Below are 14,552 nucleotides of genomic sequence, written 5' to 3'. Positions count from 1 at the left end.
CAGAACCATCCATGAGATCTTTCACCTTCCTCACACAATGTGCTCTCCTGTGGACAAAGCCTTGAGTCATCGCTCCCAGGTCACTCCCTGGGGGCTGCACAGACTGAGCCACCTTGCAAAGGCTGACAAAAAGCTGGAATCATTACACCTTCTCCCTTTCTGCTGGAAATAAACATTTCTGCAGCTCAGGAACTGGTCAGAGGGAAACAGCATAAAAATGTAGGTAGTTGCTGTTGTTGTCACCATCACTGGACACCCAGCCTGCCAGAGCCACGTCCCCACCAGAGCAGGAAGAACTGGGGCTAGCACAGCCACCTTTTGAGTTAAATTGTCATCTCTGCCTTATTTCCAGCACTCACTCCATGCACAGCTTGTGACACCAAGAGAGCAGCACCCAGCACATCCCTTCCAGCTGCTGGAAGCCAGGCTGGAAGTGGTGTGGAGCTGGGAACTCCTATTCCCAGAGGGCAAAGAGAAGCCCCAAGCCCTGGTGGGGGTGTGCACCATCCACCAAAACCACAAGATGAGTGGTGTAAAATCATAAATGAGTGAGCATTGGTCAATTTACAACAGGATCCAAAAAATCCTGCCTTTACAGCTAAGTGAATTATCAACCCCCAAAGTCTTCCACTGGCCTAGACACACAACCTAATCCTGAAGGATTTACATGGCTCTGGAATGGACACCTATGAAACCTGAACATCCGTGATTTTTTTTATGACTTAAAACCAGTCACGTTACATACATTTTATTTAATAAAAGTTAAAAACACGTACAAAAATGCAGTTCCATTTCCGTAAAATATAGGCTCAAAATAAAAAGGCTGAACAGTAGAGTTCAGGCAGTAAAGTGCAAAGACAGCAGCTATGCCAGTCATGCTTAATCCATAAATAACCCTTACACAGCAGGAAGGAGCAGCCAGAGCAGACACAGCCACACTGCAGCACAGCTATCCACGCACATCCACAGAGAACAATCCACACATCCAGAACGGGCTGCCACGACTTGCAGGCAGCTACACCCAAACAAGGAGGGAGCAGATGCTTTTCCACATCGTGACACACATACATGACACACTTTTTAAAAGTCTGCATTCTCCAAGTCCACTGTTTCCCCCTCCATAATGCAAAAAACATGACAATTTCTATATTTATGACAAGAGTTTCCAAATTGTTTTCTCAGGTGAGCACCATAAATAGTCAGTCTGTAAAAAAATGAAGTGCTAAACTGGTTACTAAACTGAGACAGGACATGCTTCCCCTGGTTAAAAGCATGCAAAAACAGCATCCAAAAGCCAGACTTCTTGTTCTAAGGGATTTCTGAGGAAAAAAAAAACAACAGAACAGGAAGAGCAGCAACATTTCTTTGTTCACCACAGAAACCTGGAAAACTAGGTAGCAACAGAGAACAGCAACACCACAAGGATCCACTTCAGCAGGCAAAGAGGTTCCAGCTGAGCCCTTTGGAGAGTCCAAAGCAAGGTCCACACACGCACTGGCACGGACCTGGGGTCACTGGGATTGCAGCACGTGTCAGTCAGCAGGGTGTGGGCCTCCACAAGGTCAGGCACAAAAACTTCAGTACACCTAGCACAATACTCCAATTTAGTGCAGTTTGAAAACTTACTACTGTTAATTATAACTATAGGTCTTAGTGTAAAAAATAATGACATAATCTGCTTTAACTGAAACAGGTCTCTGCCAGTTTCAGGGGAGTGCCAGTTGAGGTTGGCAAGTCAGCACTTCCACAGATGAGATCCATGCTTTGCCCACACTGGGAAGCAAGACCAGGATTTCAGAACAAAGCAGTAAAAGGGAGAGGGCATTCCTAGTTATCCACAGTTGATGCATATAGGGAGAACAATCCTCCTCAGTGCTCAACTAAGCTTCAGTGCAGGAGTAGCTGAAGGGAGAAGAGTCCAGAAGGAATGAGCACTCCAGAAATATTTCATTCAGGAAGGGAAGCTGTCTCCCAGCAAAACAGCTGGTGCTTTGCTGTACTGTCAGCTCTGCTACAGTACCCACACACTCTTCTGCACCTCGGGAACGGAGCAGTCCGATTGTGCTACGGGCATTTTGTTACTCACACCATGCTATTACAGCACAGCACTCCTGCAGCCACTGGTTCCATTTCTTAACTATCACACTTCATTTAAAAGAAAATCCATTCAACAGGGAGAGTGTATTGTTTAATAGAAAAGGGTGATTTTATACAAAGTACTGTGGAGAAGTATAAGGCCACATGAAGAGCATCATCAAGTTGACATGGTGGCTATTTCTTATTTCTTAACTCAAGACACAATTTGTATTTCCTCTGGTGCATTGATACAGGTAAAATAAAGCCTTGAACTATAAGGTGCACAAGCATCCACAATACAAAAAAAACCCTTTAATTTTTTATTTCTCCTCTACTCAAAAAAATATAAAGAGAGACCCATTAATTTTTCATGGGCTATCTTGCCATTTTCGCATTTTTCAGTTTATTTTGATATCCTGGTTTAGTAGGACCAAAAATAAAGCATAATTTTTAGTGTCAAAATTTCTAACAGTGTTTGTGCTTCTACCTCCCTCAGAGCAGTCTGGCTCCTCCAAACTTTGCTTCAGTGCAATGTGGACTCGAGAATGCTTCTACTGACAGCCACATCGGCTTCTACTTGCAAAGGGTATGAATTCCTAAAATGCTGAGGATTTGTATTCTCAAATAAGGTCATTCTGGTTTGGTTTGTTTTAAAAATTACTGACTCACTCTGATTTTCAATCTATCTGCATAAGGAGGGTGTAAGAGCACTAGCCCATGGCAGGATCAGGATTTGCAAGTGTGAAAACCAACCAGCATGTTATCAAATGGTGTTTATAAAACACTCTGAATGCAATAGTTTAGGTTTACTGAAAAGCAGTTTCCAAAACTGGGTCTCATCCAGCACAGCCCTACTAATGCAAGTAATTTGCCTGCATAGTAAGACCAAAATGAACAAATACAAAATATATTTGGTATAGAAAATAGTACTATAAAAATTAAAAAACACCCTGTTTTACTGTCCATCAAAATATTAACAGCAAGCATTACAACTTTTTTTAACCTATTGCCAAAATAATTTCCAAGGAGTTTTACTTTCCTGAAGTGCTGGTGATTGCAATTGCCCAAGTACTGAAAAAAAACCACCAGGGAAGGGACGAGGAAATATGATAGATTTCTCACATAGCACTATCAACAGAGGACCTAAACTGCAGGAAACTAAAGTACACACAAACACAGGGAAAACAAAAGCCATTGCCCATTCGGCTGTTGCCATCGGAGCTCTTCCTGATCCTCACAAAGTCTGCAGACGGTGCTTCCTCGCTCTAGCCCTGGCAGACGGGCGACGGCACGGGGATGAGCATGCTCAGAGCGCTGCTGCTCTTGGGCTTCTCTGCCGTGGCAATTCTGCTGAGCTTGCCAACCTCTGTCTGCCAGCTGGGGGTCTTCTTGGTGGCCATGTGGCGGCGGGTGTGCTTGGTCAGGTGGTCGCTGCGCATGAAGCGGCGCTCGCACACCGGGCACGAGAACTTCTTCTCGCCCGTGTGCGTCCGCCGGTGCCGCGACAGCTCATCCGAGCGGGCAAACTTCTTGTCACAGCCGTCCCAGTTGCAGCTGAAGGGTTTTTCTCCTGTAGGATGCAAAGGAAGCATTTGTTACTTCTGAGAAGCTGAGTTGCAGTCTTGTCAAAGGACTAAATTAAAGTCTGACTTGCATAAACCAATGAGTTCCACAGAACTGCAGTCAACGTAACATTAAGCTAAAGTCCTGTTCCAGAGAAAAATAATAGCTATCATTTCTACTTATTTCCTTGTATCTCTCTTTAAGTGTTCTTTAATCAAGCCTGGTTTTTCAGCTGGCCAAAATCCCAGTTTAAAGAAATAGAGCCTTCATAAAGCTGCCTTACCTGCTGACTGAACTAGGAGCAAGCTCCTGCCCCCATGCCCATGTATCCCCTATCCCTCTGGCTGCAGCATGCCATCCACAAATACTGTGGGCAAACAGGAAGCCTGGAATGGAGCCTCAGGGTCCTGCTGCTCCAGTGATCCACTCCCACACCCAAACACCAGTGAGCACTCCTGAGCAGAGCCTGGCCTGCCAGCCCCCCAGAGACCAGGAATGGCAGCAAGGCTGCCCTTACCAGCTGCTGCTCATCCTGGGCCACTGCTGAACATCCCACCTGTCCTGAACAACCACAGCTCCAACTACCCCAGATAAACATTTACCATGTGGCCCAAAATTAGGGGGATGCTTTGGAGCAGAAGAGAAGGGGCCCAAACAGAAAGGAAGCCCCACAGGAGTGTTCTCACTTCAGGTAATGAGAGTAAAGTCCGTGTCTTCTGCATGTGCTATGACCTAGCAGGTCAGCGTGCAGACAAAAGGCAGAAAAAGAAAGCTGAGCTACTCATCCTCCTGATCCTGTCATGGGAACTGGCTAGTGAGGGGTCAGTGTTTCACCTGCCATTGATGTCTTAACCACAGGGATACAGGAACACACACACAGGCTCCCTGTGGATCAGCAGCCACGTGCACAAAGCGAGGCACTTGCTGATAGTCTGTTTATCCTGGAGCACTGGTTTAATTTCAGCTTGAGCAGCCTGTCAAGCCAGGAGCAGAAGCATCATTCTACCTCTGAACTATGGTTTACAAGAATTATCAGCTTCATGTAGAGGTTAAGCTCTTTTCCAAAAGGAACTGTAAAGACAAGCTGCCAAACTAATGCAAATCCCATCATGCAAACTGACATCCAATAAACCAGTGACTGTGGGGTAACAGCAGGTAGAGGAAAAAAGTCAAGGAAAACTAAAAATAGACAGAACTATTCTATACCAATCTCCCATTATGCCAATCCTTCAACATAAAATCCCTGAGAATTCAAAGTTTGTTTTAATTTAACAAGATCCTGGAAGCAGAAAAAGGGTAAGTGAAATGCATTTAGACTGGCTCCCCACTGACCCAATTTATGGAGCAATTCACTTCATATTAATTACAATTAATTTTCATTTACCTCTAAAATTCCCCTTCTGCAACTGAATAAGCTGTTACATTCCTGTAGGAGCTCTGCTTCCTAACACAGCAGCCCAAAATCTCAACGCATTCCCATTTAGCCTACACAAAACTCTGGGGGAACAAAAAAAAAAACCCAAACAAACAAAAAGCAGTTTCTGAGTTTCTCTTTTCTTTTACTCAGATAACCTGTACTGTGTTTGCTTACACCAGACCTGCCCATGCTCCAAAACAAGGGACTTGCACAATTCATTTCAATCTAGTCCAGATGGCAGGATTCCACTTAGATCTAAACACACGCACACAGACTGCAAAGCTTCACTCCCACTGAAGCCTGTGAAATTCAACTAACACTACAGGGTCAGCTGAGGTCTCAGAACAAAGTATGTCTTGTTTTGCTTGTCGATGGAGAATGAACATTCCTTCCATCCCTGAGATGAGCAAAAGCTTTCCCATCACCTGCTTCTTCCCTTTCCCACCCCCTCCCTGCAGAAACCGTGCATTTCACACCCCAAGGCAGGCCAGAGCCCTCTGGTACGCACCAGTGTGGGTGCGAAGGTGGGCTTTGAGGTGGGAGCTTTTGAAATAGGTTTTCTTGCACCCGGGGAAGTCGCACACGTAATTCCTCCGCCTGGAGAAGTCCATCTGTGGGGCACAGGTCTGACCAGAAGCGATGAACACGGGAGCAGGGGCGAGGGGCAGCAACTTGGTGCTGCCCACAGTCACCACGGCCTGCGGGCACTGCGGTGGCTGCGTGACAGCGGGCTGAGGGAGAACCAACATGACAGTCCCCTGAGGCACAGAAGGGCCCATGAGCACAGGCTGGGACAGCGGGGCTGTCTGCGGTAAAATAGGTTTCATGGGAGTTGAGAGTGCTGGAGCTGAAGGCTTGACATAGGCATTAATCATGCTGCTTTGTCCATTTAAAGGGATCATCTGACAGAGAACCTGGGGGCTTGAGACAGGGGCAGGTGTCACTGGGGTAGCTCTTTTTTGCAAGTCATTCTCACAATTCTTTGGTAAGTGGGTTTGTGGCGAAACAGGCCGGACTGGTAGCTGCCCTTTATTGGTCACAATATCACTGGAGTCATGTGCATAAGGCTGATGTACTGGAGAGGTTTTGCTGATTAAATCATCCGCAGCCCACGTGTCCTGTGGCAGTCTGGAATGTTTTCGGTCACCCGCTCCACACCAGTCTCTGGAAGCGCTGCAGCCTGAAGTTACCTTTGTTTTCTCTTGCACAGCAGGAATGTGATGATAAGCAGAACTATCACCTGTGTGACGTATGACACTCGTTGCCATGGCCCTGCAGGGCTGAGGTGCAGAGAATTCAGAGATCACTGGCTTCTGACTGCAGGGTCGGGCCACGCTGGGGACAGATGGCTGGGTTATGGGAGAGGCACCGGTGGCTGCCGTGACTGAGCAGGCAGCTGCACTCGCCATGACAGTCCTTGGTTTGGAGTAAGTCACTTGTGAGGACAGGAGCGTCGCTGCCGACATCTCAACGAAGTCAGGGCTGTGCGGAGGGGTCATGCACTGCAAAAAAAACCCACACCACTGTGGATCAGTGTCATTCCATAGCACAGTTTTCCCCTGTTTTTACTCTGAAAAATAAAATTACATGCTCTCTCCCAGCATCTCAGAATGTGCCTCCTAGGACAAACTGAATAAGTACACTGCTGTGGTTTAATCCCAGATGGCAACCAAGTCCCACAAAGCTCACTCATCCTCCACCCCAGATGGATGGGAAGGAGAATCAGAAAAAGGTAAAAACCTATGGGTTGAGATAAGAACAAGTTAATAATTCAAATACAGGAAAATACAATAATAAAAATATTAAAAAGGCAGACAGAGAGAAATGAAGCTCAAGAGAAACAAATGATGCACAATACAACTGCTCACCACCCACCTGGCCTGATCCCAAGCAGTGACTGGCCCCTCCTGGCCAACTCCCCCCATTTATACACTGAACACAATGCTCTGTGGTATGGAATATCCCTTTGGCCAGTTTGGTCAGTAGTGTCAAAGCCATGCTCTCTCACAAGGCTTATCCTCCTCACTGACAGAGCAGGACTGAGAAGTCCTTGGTTTAACTGCTGCTGAGCAATGCTTACTAGGTTGTGCTGGAAATGAGTCCCCTTGTCTGGCTCAATTCTTTCTGGGGTGCCATGTTGCCATAAGATTTGCTTTCCAAGGCTCAGGACAGTGCTCTGGGCAGTGGCATGGGGCACAGAATAGTTTTCCAGTAATCCAGTGGTTAATTCCACCATCATAAGCATATGGTGCTTGCCTTGGTGGGTTTGTGGGAGTCTGACAGAGTCCATCTGCCAGGTGTCCCTATATTTACATTTCAGCCATTGTCCTGCACACCAAATAGGTTTTAACTGCTCATCCTGAATAACTGCAGTGTATGTTTCACCATTATGGATAGCCCTCCAAGAGTGTCCATGGTCAAGTCCACCCCTTGATCATCACTCCATCTACACGTTGCATTTCTTCCTTGATGGCCTCAGATGTCATGGGCTCACCAAGCAATAAATAATTCACTCTGGTGAATCCTGCCAGTCCAGATCCACCTGGGCCACTTCAATCTCAGAAGCCCGATCCACCTGCTGGTTGTTTTAATGCTCCTTGGTGGCCCAAGTCTTGGGTACATGAGCATCCACATGATGTACCTTTACAAGCAGGGTCTCCACCCAGGCAGCAATATCCTGCCACAAGGCAGCAGCCCAGATGGGTTTACCTCTGCTCTGCCTCCACCACTGCAACCACCAGCACAGGGCATTTGCCACCAACCATCAATCAATAGAGAGATAAAGCACTGGCTGTTTTTCTTGTTCAGCAGTGTCTAAAGCCAATGTTCACCTCTGCAAAGTAACTCAATTCACCTTCTCCTTCAGCAGTTGCTGTAATTTTTGTAGGATACAGCATACAGCCACTTTCCATCTTCAATACTTTCCTACAATACAGCAGGAATCAAACACGGCATATTGTTTCTCATTTCTTGGTAACTTATTATACAACAGAGTTTCTCCAGCATATGTCATCTCCTCATCAGGTGGCATCCAGGAGTCTGCCCTCTCCCCAATCCCAGGAGTCCCAGAAGTAGTCACAATGATTGAGGTTTCCTGTTTGAGGACCAGTGTGACCAGCAAGACCCACTTATTCCACACAGCATCAGCTACATGGTGTGTAGGAGACCCATCCTTTGCACATCCAGCCCAGCACCAGGAACCTCTTTGTAAGCTGCCAGTATCTCTTTTACAGCTGGAATACAGTGGGCTTCAGATCCTCTGACTCCAAAACCCTAGAGGTTGACCCAATTCTCCCCTGTGCTTTCTACCAGAGGTTCCAGGTAGGGCCATTTTCTTTGGCTGCAGTGTAGAGCACAATTGTTGTATCTTGTCCTGCTGGGGCAGATGTAATTTTCTGCATGAATTATCTCCTGTTTAGTTTGTTCAAAGGCTTGTTGTTGTTCAGGGCCCCATTCTTCTTCTGGGTCACTTGACAGAGAAGGCTGACAATCAGACTGTAATTTGGAATGTGCACTCTCCAAAAACCCACAATGCCTAAGAAAGTTTGTGTTTTTCTTACTAGTTGGTAGAAATTTAGCTGCTATTTTGCTAATCAAATCCAGTGGGATCTGATGACATTCACCTTGCTATTTTATTCTTAAAAACTGGATTTGCTATGCAGGCTCCTGGACCTTACTTTGTTTTATGGCAGCTTTCAGAGAGATTTGGACTGTTTTCTTCCCTTTCTCAAAAACTTCTGCTGCTATATTGCCCACAATGGTACCATCAATATATTGCAAGTGTTCTGGAACTGGATCAATCCATGGCAAATGGTTAAAATTTCTGCCATGTGGGTTGGGCACACTGACTTCATCTGGATCTGTGGGTGACTGTGCCTTGCTCATGTAATAAAAAACCCCCTCTGGTACAGCTATAATTTCCTCAGGCACCAGATATCTCTCTCCACAGCAGCCCACCTGCCTGGGTGACATTACCTCTTTCCTGAAGGGATACCTTTCCCTCACACTTGACCAAGTTGCCTTCACAGGCTGAAGACTTGTGATATTTTTCCTATCACCTCATCAATGCTCTCTTCCCCAGGAAGTCATCCCAACTGCTTGGCTTCCCCATCTCCTAATTCAAGGCTACTAGCCCCACTGGAGCAGCCAGGTGATAATGTGCACACCTGGACAGCAGCTGAAACCTCTTCACACATCCCACAGATCCCTCAGGAACAGGGACTGAGTGGTTACCTCTTGTTCTGTCTCTTCCTCCATCTAGTTTTTGTGATGGCCATGCTTCATCCTCCTTCACTAAATGAGCTGACTTTGGTGTCCATTTCTTCTTGTGTACAAGGACAACTGCAAATGGCACAAGCTCATCCTCTGGCTCAGCTGCACCATCCCTTGCTGGGGTCTGAGCAGTCACACTGCATGATGCCAGTGTCTGAGCAGCCACAAGCCCTAAACAAGACCTGAACCACATTCCCAGTTCCTGGTCATTCACAGACCATGGTTTCAGCATCCCAAGGATATTCAAAATTTCCAAAATTCCCATGCCTGGAGAAGAAGGGGAAGACTGTGTGTGTCTTCTACACAGGCTGGCTCTCCAGAGCAAAAAGGCAAACAGTGTCACTATTAGCAGTTTCTCATAGATGGCTCCCCAAGTACAGAGGTGATGACAGAGGGGCTGATAGCATGAAAAAGCAGATTAGTTTCAAGGGCAGCAGTTCTGTGCTATCACACAATCCAGTGTTACAAAGTACAATAAAGTGATAACCTTAGCCCAACCCCCAGAGATGATACCATAACACCAGGGGGAACATACACAAGAAGTAAATTGTTACATAACACAACTCTGAGAGCAAATAATTCAACACTGTGATCAACAACTAATAAACTAGTAAGATGAATCCTGATAACAAATTTGTTACAGCGCAGTCTGGTCAGATCTGTCATGAAGGAGAATGAGAAAGATGAAACTCATGTGTTGACATAAGGACAAGTTAATAATTGGAATAAAGTAATTATTATTATAGGGAGATACCAAAAAGAGAGAGAGAGCAATAAAACCCAAGATAAACAAGTGGTGCACAGTACAATTGCTCACCACCCACCAACCAATGCCCAAGTCCTCCCCACCATCACTGATGATCCCAGTTTTGATGCTGGCATGGCACTCTATGGTATGGAATATCCTCCTGGCCAGTCTGGATCACCTGCCCTGGCCACGCTACTTCCCAGCTTCCTGTGCACCTCCTCACTGGTGGGAACCTGAGAAGTCCTTGACCTGGGGTAAGCACTGCTCAGCAACAACTAGAACATCAGTATGTTACCAGCATTATTCTCATTCTAAATCACAAACACAGCACTGTGCCAGCTACTAGGAAGAAGATTAACTCTATCCTGGCCAACAGCAGGACACTACATTGCCTTATCTCATGGCCATTCTGATTAAGCTCAAAACTGTATTAACAAAAGGAAGGCAATGAGGCAGCTGTAAACCTGCACAAAACACTGCAAGTATACTCACTGCACCACAAAAAAGTCTTTCATTCCTTTCTCCTCAGCAATGGGCACAGCTGTAAGAGGCTATGAGCAGAATAAACAGACCAACAATAGATAGCAATACTCCACTTTTCTATTTCAAGCTCCCAGCAAGCCCTAGATCTTTTCTCAATCATTACCTCAACGTCTCATGGCTACCTTCTAGATAAAGACAAATGCAACTGCTCTGTCCCTTCTTATTCAACTATTTCTCTCTGTGCTGTCTTCCTGCATCACCTCTTCCTCCTCCTTTCCCACTGAAAGATATCTCCTGTGCTGCTCAAGAGACAGTGCCAGCACTGAGCAGCAGGAGATATGGCAGCTGCTTGTCAGGCTGCTCTTATCTCAGCCTCTTTCCTTTATTATTCCCCTTTTTCCTGGCAACTGCATGCTAGAAACCTACTGGTTGAAATGGGCCTTAACCATCTAAAACCCTAATGGCACCAAGCCCTTTTTTAATACCTACTTTTGTTGCAACATAAATTGAAGCAAAAGAAAAAAATTTGGATTCAACCAACATTAGTCAGCTGGAGTAGACCAATGTCTGGAGAAATAACAGACTACATGTACAAACACATAGTACAGAAACTAATTAAATTGCCTATTTCATAATGGCAACGTGTACTTTCTCTTACAATGACCAGTGAAGCACAACATCATCAAGGGCCTTTTTCATACAGTGCTTGCAGATATGCTGATGCCAAATCACCAAGGCTCACTCTGCCACTCTCACTCAAAGTGCTCCAAGAAACCTACAACAGCCATCTCGACATCCTGTCCAATCCAATAACCTGTCAGCAAGGGCTTTCACACCTAAATTTAACAAAAGCCTCTACATTTGCTAAACCAGAGACAGCAAAAACCCATAAACTCAACATGCCCACCCCACAACTCTGTGCACAGCACAGGCTGTGACAAAGGGACACCTGAGCAAGCCTGTCTTTTCCAGCCAAGTTAAAGCATTGCAGGGATGTGACATCCACGTGCTGGGCGTATTTGTGCTCATGCTTTCCTTACCAGTGTGGATAGATAGTCCTTTGGTAATTCAGCCGCAGCCTCGGCGTGCATTGTGAAATCCCCAGAATCCGAGAAGGGCGTGAGGGGCCTTATCTTTAATAGGTCACCTTTCTGTGATCTTTGACCCCAGGAGCTCATACAAACAAGGGCTTCAACAGCTTCAATGTCGTTCTGCTCCAAGGTGCTGCAGGTGGACCTTTCGCTGTCATGACGCTGCCGTTCACGGATGGACTCATAGATGTCCACAATGTCAACCTGAGTGCAGTGGGATTACTGGTGTTAGGACAAGTCAGAGTACAGGACTGGCACCACCCACACGCTGTCTGCTCACAATGAAGGTCAACTGAAACAGATCCCATGCCTGTGGCAAGACTTTTACCAGCTGGCTCATCTCTCGCTCTCCCCTGAGCTGCTTGTCTCTACATTGCCTTCAAGACTTTTACCAGCTGGCTCATCTCTCGCTCTCCCCTGAGCTGCTTGTCTCTACATTCCCTTCTCTCAAAAAAAAAAAAAGAAAAATGAAAATAAATAAAAGAAAAAAAAAGGAAGACACGATTTTCCAGGAAAAGAACAGATATGTGTGTGGCTCACATTTCCAAGCTTTCTTTCCTGAATGACACTGCTCTGCACAAACACATCCCATGCTTGCATACAAGCATAATAGAGGAAAATCCCAACTTTGAACCTTGTTTAGAGAAGGCTGTTTCCTGAATCCAAAAGACTATTCAGCACTAATCTCATTCTGGAAACATTTAGAAGATAAATTTCAGCTGCGAGTAAGATGCTTTAAGGCATGATCATTGACCTGGAGTAATGCACATCAGAGAAGATTTTTAATCTTATTTTTATAGGGAAGCCAAGCCATGATGGGGAAAAGATGGAAGAGATGGAAGGAAAATAGTTTCCAAAGTACAGTGGGAACTGTTTGCATTGTACTTCAGAAAGGCCTGATGCTACATAGGTGCTAGGTATCTAAAACTCACTCTGAGTAAAACAAAGACAAATGTAATCATACTGATTTGTTTCCAATTGCACCCATCACAAAATATTTGTGTGTGCATGTGTACACATGCAAAACACTTGACTTCTCTGCACAAGGATATCCAAACTTCACAAAGCTCTCACAGTGCTTGGCAGTGGCTCCAAAAGCTATCCTAGCCTGATGGGTTATTACACACATGCCAGCTCAGTGTTAACCAGGCATGCAGCTCCTCCAGTCTTTAGACACACCAGCCACCCTGAAGATTCAGAAATGTGGACCAAGCCTCCTGAGCCTACTGCTGTTACAGTGTTTATGTACTGCAGGAAAAAGGTTTTAACTCTAAAGGCAACACCAGACCACTAGCATGGCCTGAAGCCCTAGAAGGAATTCTGCTCACTGCGTGACAGCACGTACTCTACGTCAATGGGTTTTGTTACTGAGTTAAGTAATGTGGGATGATCCTTATTCAACAGTGTCACAAAGATGCAAGCTGTGTTTACACTCTAGGGATGTGCAGGCAAACATGCTAAGCATAATGGATCAAAAATATTGGTACTGCACTCACAGAGAACTTTCACCTAAAACATGAGGTACCAGGCATGGAGATGTCATGATTCGGGGACTGGGAGGGGTAAAAGCAATTAACACGTTGGAGAGAGACTTCTAAGAATTTCCACTGAAAAACAGTGAGAGGAAAAGGCGATGTGTGCCTGCAAGCCTGGACCTCCATGGCCTGGACCTCCATGGCCTGTCACACGGAGCCAGGCCGGGCGAGGCTCTGCGCTGAGCACAGTCTGCCAGGGCTCCTCCAAGTGCGCCTGCAGGCAGCCAAGCCCACAGGCTTATTTCTTCCAACCCTACGCTTCAGAAGAGCAGCTTTCCCTAAAGAAACATAAAAAAAATGTGCCTCGCTTCCTCAAAAAACCCCTCACAAAAAAAGCTCTTTCTGCAGACGAGCGCTGCAGCGCGGGCTCCCCGGCTGCTGCCAGGGAAATGGCCAACCGCGCCGGGCGCCTGTCCTCGCATCACCCCGCCGGGAACTACGTGCGCGGGGTGCCGGCAGGATGGGGACGGGCAGGGCGGGCCGCTGGCGGGAAGGATGGGGCACGGGCAGGGAGCAGCGGGCAGCGCGGGCTGAGGGGAGCGGGGGCAGCGCGGGCTGAGGGGAGCGGGGGCAGCGCGGGCTGAGGGGAGCGGGGACAGCGCGGGCTGAGGGGAGCGGGGACAGCGCGGGTATCGCCTCGGGGCAGCGCCTCCCCCCGCCCGCAGGGACCCCCGGCCGCTCCCCGCCCCACGGCGGCCGGGCGGTGCCACCGAAAGGAGGATGGCGCGAAAGGAAGGAGGAGGAGGAGGGGGCGGAGGGCAGCTCCCACCCTGCCGCCCCCGCACGGTCGCTGAGGGAGGGCCGCCCCCCTTCCCTGCAGGTGACCGGAGCGACACCCCCTTCTGAGGGCCCTGCCCCGGCACGGCAGCCCCGTGGCCGCTGCCCAAGCAAGCCGCTCCCCGCCGGGCGAGCAGCGGTCCCTGCCGAGGCGGCGGCGGTCCCGCACTCTGCCCGCCAGCGAGCACGTGCCCGGGCTGCACTGGCGCTGGCTATCCCCACCGGCCCCGCTCCCTCCCTCCCTCCCGGTGCTCACCGCGGGCGCATCTCCCATGTCCGAGCAGGGCGAGGCGTGCATGGCGCGGCTCGGGCGGGCGGCGTTGGCAGCGGTGCGCCCGGGCAGCGGCGGCAGCGGCGCGCACACAGCGGCGGGGGCGGGGCCGCCGCTGCGCCCCTCCCGCGCGCGGTGCGTGCGGCGCGGCACGAGCGCTCCCGCCAACCGCGGGGCCCGCGGCAAATCCCGGCAAATCCCGGCAAATCCCGGCAATTCCCGGCAATTCCCGCCGGCAGCTGAACCGTCGGGGTCCTGTTGCCCCATACGATAGGCCTGCCCGGCCGGATGAAGGATTTGGGATCACAAAGAGCCCTAA

The 14,552-nt window shown here is 48.0% G+C and overlaps 1 protein-coding gene across 1 annotated transcript; it reads right to left on the bottom strand.

Annotated features, from left to right (window-relative positions):
* Positions 1 to 732: 732 nt before the first annotated feature.
* On the bottom strand, positions 733 to 14,334 carry KLF11 (Kruppel like factor 11). The gene is made up of 4 exons (XM_039715648.1): positions 14,219 to 14,334; positions 11,600 to 11,854; positions 5,565 to 6,558; positions 733 to 3,646 (listed from the first exon to the last, which is right to left on the bottom strand). The coding sequence occupies exons 1-4, from the start codon at positions 14,258 to 14,260 to the stop codon at positions 3,342 to 3,344; spliced, it is 1,596 nt and encodes a 531-aa protein (XP_039571582.1). The 5' UTR covers positions 14,261 to 14,334; the 3' UTR covers positions 733 to 3,341.
* Between the last annotated feature and the right edge of the window lie 218 nt (positions 14,335 to 14,552).

The sequence above is a fragment of the Passer montanus genome, unplaced genomic scaffold, assembly GCF_014805655.1.
Source record: "Passer montanus isolate IOZ18808 unplaced genomic scaffold, ASM1480565v1 scaffold34, whole genome shotgun sequence".
NCBI lineage: Eukaryota > Metazoa > Chordata > Aves > Passeriformes > Passeridae > Passer > Passer montanus.
This window is presented reverse-complemented; position numbering and strand designations above follow the sequence as displayed.